Source organism: Ipomoea triloba, chromosome 1, assembly GCF_003576645.1.
Source record: "Ipomoea triloba cultivar NCNSP0323 chromosome 1, ASM357664v1".
In the NCBI taxonomy this organism is placed as follows: Eukaryota; Viridiplantae; Streptophyta; class Magnoliopsida; order Solanales; family Convolvulaceae; genus Ipomoea; species Ipomoea triloba.
This window is the reverse complement of record NC_044916.1, coordinates 66548-80792: the sequence shown is the minus strand read 5'-3', so window position 1 is coordinate 80792 and position 14245 is coordinate 66548. Positions and strand designations below refer to the sequence as shown.

Genomic DNA, 14245 nt, shown 5'->3' with positions numbered 1-14245 from the left:
CGACAATAGCTCCCGACCAGTTGTGCCCTTCGAATTGCATTGGTCCTCTTCAAAGTCAAGTCCAAGACCAACGACAAGCTCCCCAAACTTAACCGAGCCGACATGCTTGACTTAGCCAGACCTTACGTCTAAGGTAGAACAACCCTTAACGCTACTGACGCCCCAATTACCCATTTAGCAAGCTAACCAGTTAAGCCAGTCATTCATTAGGTCTTTAACACAATCACGGAAAATAGTCTATGACTTTCTCCCCCACCCAAAATCTAGCATACCCTTGTGCTAGGAGAAAAAGACGTTGCTCAAAGATCACCGTACTATATTGCCTACACGTCTCATCGCCAGGACTACTCCCGCAAAGTAGCTCGACTAAGATGGCAGCCACCCGAGTCCCCTTTTTTTTGCTAGGACCCATCCGCCCCTTGTGGACCATCAGGGTGGAGCCGTCATTAGCATGTGCGCCCCTTACGCGCCACACGTGCTCGCATAGTCCTCTCCCTAAGGACCCCACCATAGCGCGCAACAATATAAGTATGTCCCACTCTCATAGCACTTTGTCACGGGCATAGAGTCCGGGTCATGGCATAATGCCCGTGGGGCATCCCGGTGCCCATCTCACCCCGTGGACTAGCCTTACATATGTGCAAAACTAGTTTCGTGCTGTCATAGACTCATCAGGGGAATGACAATAACTCTCGACTAGTTGTGCCCTTCAAATCTCCCTTTCATAGTCAAGTCGAAAACCAGGGACAAGCTCCCCAAATTTAATCGGTTTGGCATGCCTGACTCGGCTAGACGTTAGGCAGAACAATCCTTAACGCTACTAATGCCTCTTTTACTCATTTGGGAAGCTAACCATAGTTGGTCTATTTATTTATTTGTTTTTAATAGGATTAAATAACCCGTGACATTTAGCTCTTTGCTTTTTTAGTCCCTCCTAGAAAAATGATCCTCCCATCTACTCCGACTCCCAATAACATTACATGGAATAGTAAAGAAAAGCCGATGAAATGAAAATGTCATCATTTTTACATACATTATTTTAAAAATTCCAACAATTAAGTCTGCTTATATATTCTCTTTAATCAATTATTTTCCTCCGATCCCCCTAGCTAGTCATCCAACAGCATGACAAGAATCAAATCGCTTTGGAGGGTTCTTATTCTGATATACTTTAAGTAAAGGTGAAGAAAATGCTGCGGACTTTTTTCTACGAATTAAAGTAGTTCCCCAAATTATAATAATCATCCAATGACAAGACATGTATATATATATAGACTAGCAAGCCTTATTTTCTACGATATGAGTTGTAAAGGAATTTGCATACGGCAATGGAAAATATTATATGAAAATCTTTATAAGATTATTTTTTTTAAGAGAGAGGATGCATGAAAGCAAAACATATAGCTATAATTTTACGTTATATGTAGTAATAATTTTTTTAATGTATTGCTTAAAGCATGAATAATTCTCCGTGTATATATATGTGTGTAGGCGGCAGTGGATGTCTTTATCTTTATTTAGATATATAAATTTCAATCACTTGGACTTGTGTGTCATTAATGTCCAATGAAAAGTTGTGCTTTATAGTACAAGTGATTCCCTTTCATTATTAGCCTTGCACCCATTAATTGTTGATACAAATATCAAATGGCGACCTGACATAGCGACAGATATATGTATGTATATATATGGTATCTTAGCTGAGATTAAATTCAAAGGAAATTGCGTGCGCACACCTCTTTCTTTAATTTGGGTGATATATACTCTTCTCCAGTCATACTAAAGCTACCGTCTTTGCCCTCCATTTTATCCTTACATGTCTTCAATAAGACTTCAATTCACATGTTGCGTTGCATTTGATGTATATACTGAATTACTGTATACGCGAAGTTGATTAATGTTGAACAAAATAACTAAAGTGACATTGTAAGGGGTTATTTTGTGGTACAAATATTGTGGAGTCCATTTATGATTTTGAGTTAGGTCATAATAGATTCGGGTTCTTTATAGTGAGACGAAAAGATCGATATATTGTATCATATTTAGACTAATTTCTGTTCACAACGGGTTGGTCTAATTAAGGGGCAAAAGTACTAGTCAGGTTGATTATGTGAACTGCTTCGTTAGTAACCAATAATTTGCAGATTAAATTAATCAACTATTTTGATGAACTATTAATGTAGTACTCCGTAATAGACTAGTAGACTATTAGTGCGACTACTGGGCAGCCATAGTAGCAATTTAGGCCCCAAATTTTGTGTCAAAGAAAGAAAAACATGTCCATTACTGTCAGCCCAAAATGATACAGAACTTATTGATCTTACTTGTCCGCTGATGTTATCAGTCAACAATTTGATATTATGTTTTTAGATGAGTAAAAGTGTTTAAATAGCACCGTAAGCCCCCGATCATATAGTGTGATAGATAAGTTTTTAAGTGAAAAAAGTTTCAATCAATTTCCTTAAATTCTAACTAATAAGAGCCAAAGAGAGTTAGACCTAAAATGGGTAGAAAAAATGGCGGTCAAATTATTTAATCAAATGTATGGTCAGATGAATTATTTAATCAAATAGATGGTTAAGATAATTCATATTAATATTATTAATAGAGATTACCTAATTTAACCTTACTTTTATGATTATTCGTTAAGTTTTCTGTTAAATATTCTCTTCTCCGTTAATATTCTGTTAACTTTTAACTTACCCATTAATTTCTATAAGAAAGATCTTAGGTTCGAACCTCATCTCAATCAAATTTGACATAATTAAGTTTCTCACTCTATTTACTCTTATTAAATTAAATAAATTAGTAGCTACAACAAAAAATGATACATATGTATTTCTTTAATTTAGAATTATGTGTGTTTTCAAAAAAAATTAGAATTACGTGTCTACAATACCTTTATTTGAAAAAATTATTCATTATAAAAAAATTAAATTAAATAAGAGAAATAATTTCATTAGTTATATTGTCTTTATTTTCTCTCATTCAAAGATATTTTACATTCAAACTTATCAATTGATATTCATTACATTATCCATTATCTTATTTTTACAATATCTTGTAATTAAATATCAAAGTTATAGTACAAAATAATGTTATATATTTATTTACCAAGTATTTTATTAATACTATGAAAAAAAAAATTAAAATAATTTGAAGCTAATTATATTAACTACTTGGGGATTGGTTGACAAAGAGAATACACAAATAACCCAACAAATTGAAGTGGAATCGCTCTATTTTACTGTTATTGAATTAAATAAATTAGTAGTTACACAAAAAATGATACATATGTATTTCTTTAATATCATGAAAAAAATAAAAAAGAATAGTTTGAAACCAATCATATTAACTACTTGGGGATTTGTTGACAATTAAAGTACTCAAATAACCCATTACCCAACAAATTGAAGCGAGAAACTACCTTTTAATATCTTTGGAATATATAATATTTTAAATTTTCAAATTTTTATTAATTTATTTAATCGTTTTTCTTAAACTATGGATTTCTTTATCCACAATAATTCATTCAACAATAATGGTTGAACCAAATGAACCCCAAGTAGAACACCTAAAGGAAAGCCCATAGCTCCTATATCATAATCTCATTGCATGAAGTTGTCATCTATGCTACCAACAATAACCGAATTGCAAATGACACACTACCAACAAAAAGGAAGAGAACAAATAGTAAAGATGAAGACAATGACAATGTTACTCAAAAGAGAATTAAGAACACTTAGAAAAATTCAAATGAAATGTAGTATTTATTTAGACTATCATTTTTAGATCAAATATTTAGACTATCGATTTTACAAGGTTGCAAACATTTATTTAAGTAATAATTATAATGAATTTTCTATATTATCTTGGATTAATATACTTTGAGTTAGATATTTAAATAAAAAAATTCGACATTCAATTATCCATGTATAAACTTCTCCTATATAATCTTGCATTGATATACTTTCAAATATTTATTTAAATATAAACATTGGGCATTAACACATACGCACAATGCGTGTATAGAACTAGTAATTAAAAGAAATGTGTAGGTTATCGTTAATTTAACGCTTTGTGTGCCTTTTGTGTCTACTTCTTTCGCAGATGATAGTGAGTTAATATAATGAATTGGACCATTTTAAACAAATATTTTTAAAAAATAAAATTAAATACGTTTTTGTTTTCAAAAAAGTATATTCTCAATTTTATTTTAATTTGCTAAATAAAAACATAAATTACAAAAGATATTAATTTTAAAAAAATCAATTGGTTATTAGGACAATTCAATCAATTGGACTAGTTTGGTCAAAAAAATATTTGGTTGGTTAATTAAGTTGATTGCATGATTGGCCCAATTGTAGCAATAGTACGATTTGGGTAAATACTAGCATAAGAAATTCAGTTGTGTTATGAATAATAACAATAATTGTGATATTAAAAATGAAGAATCTAGAGATGAAGAACACTGAAATGGAGTAGAAGAAGGAAGCAATTCGTATTGATGATGTTTCTGGATGATCTTTTACAGAGGAGTGAAGGGGTATTTATAGTACCCGGAAATGAATAAATAAATACATATATGTACAGGGATGGTTCATAATTGCCGCTTAGCTTTGCTGGCTTTGTCAACTGCTAGATGCTCCTGTCGCCGCCCTATGGTCACGGGATCGATTCCTCCTAGCTCATAGTTTTTGTCTTCATCTGGTATTAGCTTCATCTAGCTTTCAGGGAAACATTTAGGTATTAAATGGTCTCTGATCTATCATTAATAGCAGCAGTAACAAAGTGGATTGAATCTTGAGTTCTAAGCAATAGGTCCAAGGCTCGAATCATAGCTTGGACATCCACCATTTTCTTTTTGTTTCATAACACTCCCCCTTGGATGTCCAAAGGATTAACACTATATTGCCTCGTTAAAAACCTTACCAAAGAAAAACCCATTGGGTACAAAAAAAAAAAAAAACTTTGGGTAAGGGAAAAAGAGTACAATATGTGCTCCCTGATAAAGACATCATTGAAGATCAAATTTGTGATTTGTGTGCTCCTCCTTGCTTCTGAAGATTTTTGAGATGATGCCATACTGATTAATAACGTTTTCCATTGGCCATCACCTTATCATACTCATGCCTCATTAAAAAAAAATTTCGCTAGAAAAACCTTGTGGGAAAAAATCTGGCCGAGGGAAAAAGAGTACATGGTATGTCTAATTATGTATTGCACTGGTTGCCTCATTAAAACCTTACGCTAAGAAAACCCAGTGGGAAAAAACTTAGCTAAGGGAAAAAGAGTATAACCATAACCCCAACATAAACTTCAGGACATAATATTCATGATTCATTATGCTCCCCCTGAAGATAACATTCTACAAATCCCTTATTTTAAACTTCCAAAATGTAGAGGGATTTTGTGAACAATCATGTTCAACTGTCAATGGGAAAAATATATTTCATAATAATTGCGTGACTCTTTTTAGAGCTGATGTGGGTATAATACTGACATTATCATGTCTAGTTAATTTTCATAATATACCCATAACATAATTCTTATTGTCCACTTATAGAACAATGGTGAAAATTATAGTACAACCAGTTTTTGGAACTTGGCATCATGGGCATATAATAATAATAGCCAGTACCCAAGTAGCCCATTATATAGTGGCTTGTCTAAGTAGCCAACCAGAATCATTTATGGGCTAACTGGTGTATAAATTCCTTTTCAAGGAAATACTCGATCTTTCAAGTTGAGATAATATTTAGCTTTCACATACAAGCTTTTCATTTCAAAATCCCCGTCTTTAGACATGAGCTAACATCATTAAGCTCTTTATATATTTCATTGATGTTTATACCATCAATATTGACTGAGATGTTCATTGTACAAATGATCTTCATGCAGTCAGCGTATCAAATGATCTTATATCATGGGCTCTAGGTTTTTATACAATACATGGATATTTATAATCAACATGTATACCTAGCTTTATTTAATAGCTCGTAGAGATACGCAATGATGTGATAATAAAATAGACTGCATATTGATAAAACACAGATTTGGGAAATGTTCAATTTTCACCACGTACTAGATGTAAGGGGAATATTCATTGTATGCAGTATGTCAGATTTCATAAACAGTAGTATATCAAATTAGACTCCCATATAATTTGAAAATTTTCATTTAAGCATGCTTCATAAAATAATCATGCAAATAGGGAGACTACTGTTTGACATATATACGATGTCTTATTCATATTATTTCAAATCTGACTTATCAATATTTAGTCCAAATCAATGGTAGCCCCGACAAATCAGTATTCCCTAAAGATGTTTTGAAAACCGCAATCGTTGTAAACAGTAAGATGCAGTAATTGTTATCTTTTCACGGGACAACTGACTTTGAAATACTCAATCGGTTTAAACAGTATTAGCATTCTAATACTGATTGCTTATTGCTATAAATTCATTATTCGTTATTCCCTTTTTGCCATTCTATCGCTCACATTCACTTCTGAGCATTTTCCGTTCTAGACTTATTACTCGTTTACTTCATTTGCACCTTTTGCAAATGGCAAGTACTACTCATTCCTCATCTCAAGATAATTCTTCCTTTTGGGATGAGATTCACCTATCACCGTTAAGGGATAGTGCACAGAGTACATATCATACTTCTGTCGAAAATTTTGAGAATGCTCCAACAGAATTGAATGAGATAGTTGGTAAGGGTTCAACCTTTTTCAAGAATTCTTATTCTATAAGTGTAATATTAACTTATAGCTTTTAATGCAGGTACTGCAGTTACAGATGTTGTGGCTGCAAACCAAAGTAATACTGTAGTGGTAGAGGAAGATAATACCATTACAGCGGTAGATGTAGCAAATATAAATGCCAATGTATTTATTGGGAGAAAGAGGACTAGGAGAACATTTTGTGATACTACCACATTAACTTTTGAAATGTTTTCTAAATATTTCTATTTGACCGCTGATCAAGCTGCAGAAGAATTGCAGGTCGGGAGAGCAACTTTCAAGAAAAAATGTAGGGAAGTAGGGATTGCCTACTGGCCTTATCGGAAACTTGTGAGTTTGGACAGGCTATTAGCAAATGTCCAGGTAATTTCTAATTTACTTTCAACTTGATATTATTGAAGTAGGTTTAACAATTTGTGGTGTAGGAATTCGGTGAAATCAAAGATCAAGCTGAACTGCAAATGGTAATAAAGGGGCTAGAAGATGAGAAGAAAGCAATTCTACAGGATCCAAACATAGAGTTGGCTGAGGCAACAACAAGACTCAGAGACAAATGTGACAGGAATAGTTCTAAAAAGAGAAGGTATATAGATCCGACAGTTATTCCTTCAACTATTCCTGAGAGTTCATCACAAGCTCCTATATTTCCTGATATTCCTGAATTAGCACCGGAGGACATACGGGAAGTACTCGCTTTGTTAGATGAAGATGTTCCTCCTCCCAATAATACTAATGACAATTAAAAACATTATGACTTATTGTTCATCTTAAACTTTCTCATCAACTTGATCATTTAATTTGCTTCTTTCAAGCATATATATAGCCCTTAAAATTTAAGCATATACGATTCCACATTATTACATAAAGTGCCAAAATAACATTAATCAAAATTAAAGCAGTTAAAGTGAAAGTCACTTCACTTTGATAATAGGATGCCAGGCTAATCCATTTTCTCAATTTATGAGAAATCATCATCATCATTATCATCACATATTCATGATGATTTAATCAGTCGTGCCAAATCATAAAATTATACAAATCAGTAAACTTTTAGTTTACAATAAGATTGGCTTCAATGGCACTCATTACAGTGCAACATGAGGAAAAACAAGGGAATTTTCCAATACATATTTCTTCCCTGACATTGCCTTTGTAATTTAAAGAAATTCTCAATTCCTTTATTTTATAGTCTCAACTTGACATTCGTCATTACAAACATTCAAATTCAATAACCTTTTGATGAGACTTCGGAGGGAACAATGCATTACAATTTTTCAATGCATATTATAAATTTGTTCCTCCAGGCAATAATATATTGGCTCATTCAGAGCTTTCAATCATTTCGTACTACCAAATATTGTAGTAACAAATTCCTCACCTTTTCAATGTGCAGAAACACTTTGCACTTTTAATCATTGTATGTGTGGTTCCAATATCCACAACACATACATTTTCCTCATTCCTTTCTTGATCCAATCAAGAGTGATGATGCATTTATTTGCTTCTTTGAAGCACATATCTTTCAAGGATTAGGCATCACATGATTTATCATCCAATTTTCTCCATATGGTATTTAATTTGGAGATAGCATATGCCAAACAAGCATAATTATACATTTTTATCCCATGATTTTGATAAACATATCAAAATACCTTTCATTTATAACATATGGGATAAACTTTATGGCCGTTAGCATAATATTGATGATTCACATGGCCATAGCATAAGAAAGCAAGTTGTGACACAAAATTAATTGTCACATAAATTCATCATCTTCCAATAATTTCATCAATTATAATAATAAATTTCGAAATTTCACCACATATATATATATATACATATATATCCACACGGTACACATAACAATTATATACATGCATATATTATTATATATACATACAAGACAATTGAGAACTCCCATGGCTCAAGGAGCACTAATATACATACAAACATATAATATTATATATATATACTACACGCCACTGCCACACACATAAATATATTATATGTATATATATAATACACAATAGAACATATATTATTATATACACACTCACAGTGCACAAGAAGCATTGTTCATCATCATCTTCTTCGTTGCCTTTTTCGCCGGAGAGAGAGAGCGCGAGGGAGAGGTCGGCTATGGCGGTGCAGTGGTGTGCCGGGCCGGCGTGAAGGAGGGATGGTGGTGGTTCGGCAAGGTGTGAGGTTTCTGTGTTGGTCATAGTTCGTCGCCGTCGAACTTCATTATTTTTGTTGTTGGTTTATATTTTTGTTTTGGCCGGAAAAAATGGTGGCGTGGGTTTGGTTTTCGCCGAAAAAAAAAATGGTGAAAGTGATTGTCGTGGCTTTTGGGTAAAGCATTCGTGCTGATAACGTGTTATGAATAATAACAATAATTGTGATACTAAAAATGAAGAATCTAGAGATGAAGAACACTGAAATGGAGTAGAAGAAGGAAGCAATTCGTATTGATGATGTTTCTGGATGATCTTTTACAGAGGAGTGAAGGGGTATTTATAGTACCCGGAAATGAATAAATAAATATATATATGTACAGGGATGGTTCATAATTGCCGCTTAGCTTTGCTGGCTTTGTCAACTGCTAGATGCTCCTGTCGCCGCCCTATGGTCACGGGATCGATTCCTCCTAGCTCATAGCTTTTGTCTTCATCTGGTATTAGCTTCATCTAGCTTTCAGGGAAACATTTGGTATTAAATGGTCTCTGATCTACCATTAATAGCAGCAGTAACAAAGTGGATTGAATCTTGAGTTCTAAGCAATAGGTCCAAGGCTCGAATCATAGCTTGGACATCCACCATTTTCTTTTTGTTTAATAACAAGTTGTGATTAATTAAGAGTTTTTTCCACTTTTGATTCTATGACTTTAGTCCTTCCGTCAATTTAGGTATACAACTTTCATTCCTGACATAAGTAGTGCTTGGCTTTGATTTTTTTTCCACTTTTAGTCCTTGACTTTGATTTGTTTTCCACTTTTAGTTCTTTTGGCCATCCGAGCGACAACTTTTAGTTGGAATCAACAAACTATTGTGCCATTAAGGGTAAAAGTGTCTTTTGATAAAGCCCTAAATATATTTATAAATAAAATTAGATAAAAAAATAGGAAAAAGAAACCGTTATTTGCTTGTTCTGCTTCACTTTTTAAGCGAGAACTTTTAATCGGAATCAACAAACTGTTGTGCCATTAAGGGTAAAATTGTCTATTGATAAATCCCTAAATATATTAAACGTTATATTTATCCTTAATGGCACAACAGTTTGTTGATTTCGATTAAAAGTTGTCGCTCAGATAGTCGAAAGGACTAAATGTGAAAAAAAGGTCAAAGTCAAGGACTAGAAGTGGCAAAAAAATTAAAGTCAAGCACTATTTATGTCATGAATGAAAGTCGTGTACCTAAATTGATAGAGGCACTAAAGTCGTAGGACCAAGAGTAGAAAAAACTCATTAATTAGTTTAATTGCTTTGGCCGAATGGTGCATTGGTGCATATAATGTTTGGAGTTTGTGGTCAGACAAAGTTTTTGATCGGGTTGGCTGATTTCATTTACGAGAATTCGAATGGGTTTTGATTGTAGCATGGATTTGGACACAATTGTGACATTACATTTTGGGTATAGCTTTGCATTATTAAAAATATTTAATTATTGTTAATTTCACGGCTACCATAATTAACACGAAAACAATGGAATAATAATTCTATTTTCAGAAAGTAGAAACCGAACTCTTTACAATGCGTCAATGTATCCCCAGAAGATATTATTCTGTTTTTAGATTAGATAATGAGAATCCCATATATCAGGTTAAAGTTTTGAGAAGTTCCCGTGGAATTTATCATTGAACAATACGGTGTATATATTAAAATTTATAAATTTTGAATTTAATATTTTTCATTGAAGACCTGTTTGAAAAAGAATCAAACGATATTTCGGTTTTTTCTTTTTATTTTTTTTTAATTTTTGTTTACAACAGATGAACAGAATAAGAAAAGTTGTGTAGCCGTGTAGGGGTGGCATCTTAATTAACAACACATGATTTCTAACACTTTGTGTTTCGTCTGCTGGTGGGAAGGCGGATACGCGGATTGACAATACATCTCAAAGTGGTAATTAAAAGTCAGAGATGAGCAGGGTAAGATGGGTGATGATTCATGTGTTGGACATGTTGGGAACAGTATGTGCTGTAACTAATAATGTGGTTTTGCTGCACGTAACTAATTGTACTACCTAATGAAACATGTTTTTCTGTGTTTATACCATTTGTCTGTTGCCATATGGATATTCAACGATGGTGGCCGGTGTTTAATACTAGACTTCCGATTTCTTTGCCGCCCAAATCCCGTGCTGGTTGCAGCATATATTAATTCCCCACCTTCAAATTTGTATATCAATTATTAATCGATTTTTAATATAAAATTTCAACCAAACAAATTAAACGATTGATTTGTTTAATTTGTTCAAAGCAAATAAGAAAATTATTTTTTTTTTTAAATAACATCAAGCTCAAGTTTGACTTTAAGTTTGTTGACTAATACTCGTGAATTAAGTTCAAACACGGGCTTGAAGAATTACACCAAAATTTTCTTTGTATTTGAATACATTTATGTGTGAGGGTGAATGAATCCAATAATTGATGTAATTCTTACTAATTCATAGTTTAATCTAAATAAAATATGAATAAATGTCAAATGAGTTATTAGTAGTCTACTCACAAAAATTACAATATGTAGTGGGACGAACTAGCTCGCATTAATACTCCTACATGAGGCAATAGATGAGTAAATATTGTTCACTAATAACAATTAAAATACATGATGCCAAGGATCTTGTGGTCTAGTGGTATCAAACTAGCTAGTTATGAACATATATTGTATTCTAATAGAGTTAGTAGTATTAAAAAAAATAACAATTAAAATAATTCTTTGTTTATTTTTTTGGAGCACATAAAATTTGCGGGTATCTTGGAATGGGAACCGAAGGGTGACGGTCCGTGGAAATGGGCGGGTTAGTCGTGCTTGGGGTCCAAGTTTCTAGGCTTTGTAAAGGTGTCAGTCATGCAACGGTGGAGATAGGAAGGAATTTGCCTAGTAGCAGCTGACGCACACACCGCAAGATAAAATAGTTTGTATACCACGTCAGTGCTTATGGCCGCGTGATGTGGACTTTTCTTTGCATTTGGTGTTGGCGCTAACGGTATTAGCAAACTGACCAAAAGGCATTAGCGAGTGACGGCGTCGCTTCCGTCACATTACTCCCACCCATTAATATTGCTAGGTGAACCCCACCTCCGGAAGGTTAGGCGAAAGTGTCTCTTCCACGTACCACTCCGTTACCTTTCCTTTATAAATTATATATACACGCATCCACAGCTCTCGTCCACAATCCTCTTCAAATCGATCTCCGTATCCATCCGCGTCTCTAATTCGATCATCACCCTGCAGATTAATCCTAGATGGGAAGTTGTTTATCTTCAACAACGAAAGATCACACAGTAATGGAGAAGCACAACTCCGCCAACGTCATTTCGTCCACCGGAGAGCTGCGCCAGTTCTCTATTCCGGTTAAAGTCTCTCAAGTTCTTTTCTCCGAGACGACGACGACCACTTCGGCCGTCGATCACGCTTCCTCTGCAGCACCCTCCTTTTTCATGTGCAACTCCGACCGTCTCTACTTCGACGATTACATACCCCCTCTGGACCCGGAGGATGAGCTCGAAGCCGGTCAGATCTATTTCCTTCTCCCCACCAATAAGCTTCAGTATCGTCTCAGCGCATCCGACATGGCCGCTCTCGCGGTGAAGGCCAGCCTCGCCCTTCAGACCATAAATCGCCGGCGCCGCAGCAGCAGGAGCAAGAAGATCGGTACGAGTAAATCTAGGATCTCACCCGTCATCTTCCACCAATCTGATCATGGTCAACTCCAACAATATGACAGTCATAGTGGTGAGACAATTAGCAATATCAACAAGGGGGCGTCATCGGGACTAGGAGTTCCGATGAGCTCCAGACCCGCAAGGAAGCTGAAAAGATACTCGTCCCAGAGGGCTAAGATGGCTGTTCGTTCTTTCAGACTCAGGCTGATGACCATTCACGAAGGATCTGTACTGGGTCCATTTTACTAGTTCTTTATATATACGATACTCTGGAAGACTGGAAATATTTTCTTTAATTTTTTATTTATTTTTGGGTGATCATGGCGGTTTATTACTCCCCCACTATGTAAAAAGTTACGGTTTGGTGAGAGGAAGCGCCTTCTAGGATTTACCGAGTATATATTAATCAATGCATGAATGCTTGAGTTCTGCAGAGTAACTTTAATTATTTTTTGAGGGTAAACGACATAGTGTGTCGTACATACAATTAACTACAACTACATTTTGTATTATCCCATCTTCTCGTTCTTCTCGTCTCTGCAGCTAATATAGAGCTTTTAATTTTCTTTTCTAGTATGAGTTGATTTCATTTGAATTGGGTTGGAATCCCTTAATTTCGTTCTCACAACAAACGCAACATGACAACTTAGACTCAAGCATAATGTCATGTTTGTTTTGTTTTGTGTTTTTTTTTTAATAGTTAATTATCAAAATAGTCTATTAGTGTTGTCCAGATATTTGTGCCACCCATTTAGATAAGGTGGAGGCTAGGATTTGATTGGACAGGTCACCGATTGAAGAAGATACAAAATGGCATACGGTGGCCCGAGAAATAGGAGAAGTCCGGAGATATTACCCAGTCTGACGTGACTTGGTGGTAGGACGCCCTCACTGTAGCCTGGGCCTGATCTGCTAGAGCGCTTGGAGAAGTAGCACGATCCTATGAGAACTCCTCGATCTCACGAAATTGTTGAGTCGTAGGAGGAGACCGAGAAATACACGACCTCTCTACCTCATCGTCATAGTCTTGGATGGAGAGGTTCTGGGTGTTTGTGTCTGACATGTCTCATTAATATCAAAATGCAAGAATTCGAAAGACCGGGAGGAAGTCTTCACTCAGAGATGTAAGCGTGAGATGTTAATTGCTTTAGTGCAGAGTCCATTGCAAGTCAATTTGCTCAGGATGCTCTCAATTTCGAAGCGTGAGTTTAGCCCACCACTGCATCATATTTATAGATGATGAGTAGCAAGAGAACTTGAAATTTTGAACAGATCTCGAGGCAACCAGAGAGACTTTGACACATATCTAGCAATAGGACGTGAGCGGTGATCCATGCGTTGTATGGTTTATCCAATTGAGTCATTGGCTATTAGAATCAATAATTAAATCGAAAAAATTGACTATATATAGTCGACGATTAAATTAGGCAAAACTACTATAATCGATAACTAAATTGTGTATTAATATATGTTAAATAATTATCAAATTACCTTAACAGAAGACTTAATTAAGTAAAACTATAAAATCAATGACTTAATTAAACACAAAAAATCGTTTAAAACTAAATCGAGAAAACTCAGAATAATAAAAACTAAATTGAATATTCACT

The 14245-nt window shown here is 34.6% G+C and overlaps 1 protein-coding gene across 1 annotated transcript; it reads left to right on the top strand.

Annotated features, from left to right (window-relative positions):
• The first annotated feature begins 12118 nt into the window (after positions 1 to 12118).
• Positions 12119 to 13208, top strand: LOC116016043. The gene has a single exon (XM_031256229.1). It carries the CDS (start codon positions 12216 to 12218, stop codon positions 12882 to 12884), a length of 669 nt encoding a protein of 222 aa, XP_031112089.1. The 5' UTR covers positions 12119 to 12215; the 3' UTR covers positions 12885 to 13208.
• Positions 13209 to 14245: the final 1037 nt, after the last annotated feature.

Bases quoted from the DNA above. Each gene is read 5' to 3' on its own strand.
- LOC116016043 (XM_031256229.1), top strand. From the start codon at position 12,216: ATGGGAAGTTGTTTATCTTCAACAACGAAAGATCACACAGTAATGGAG.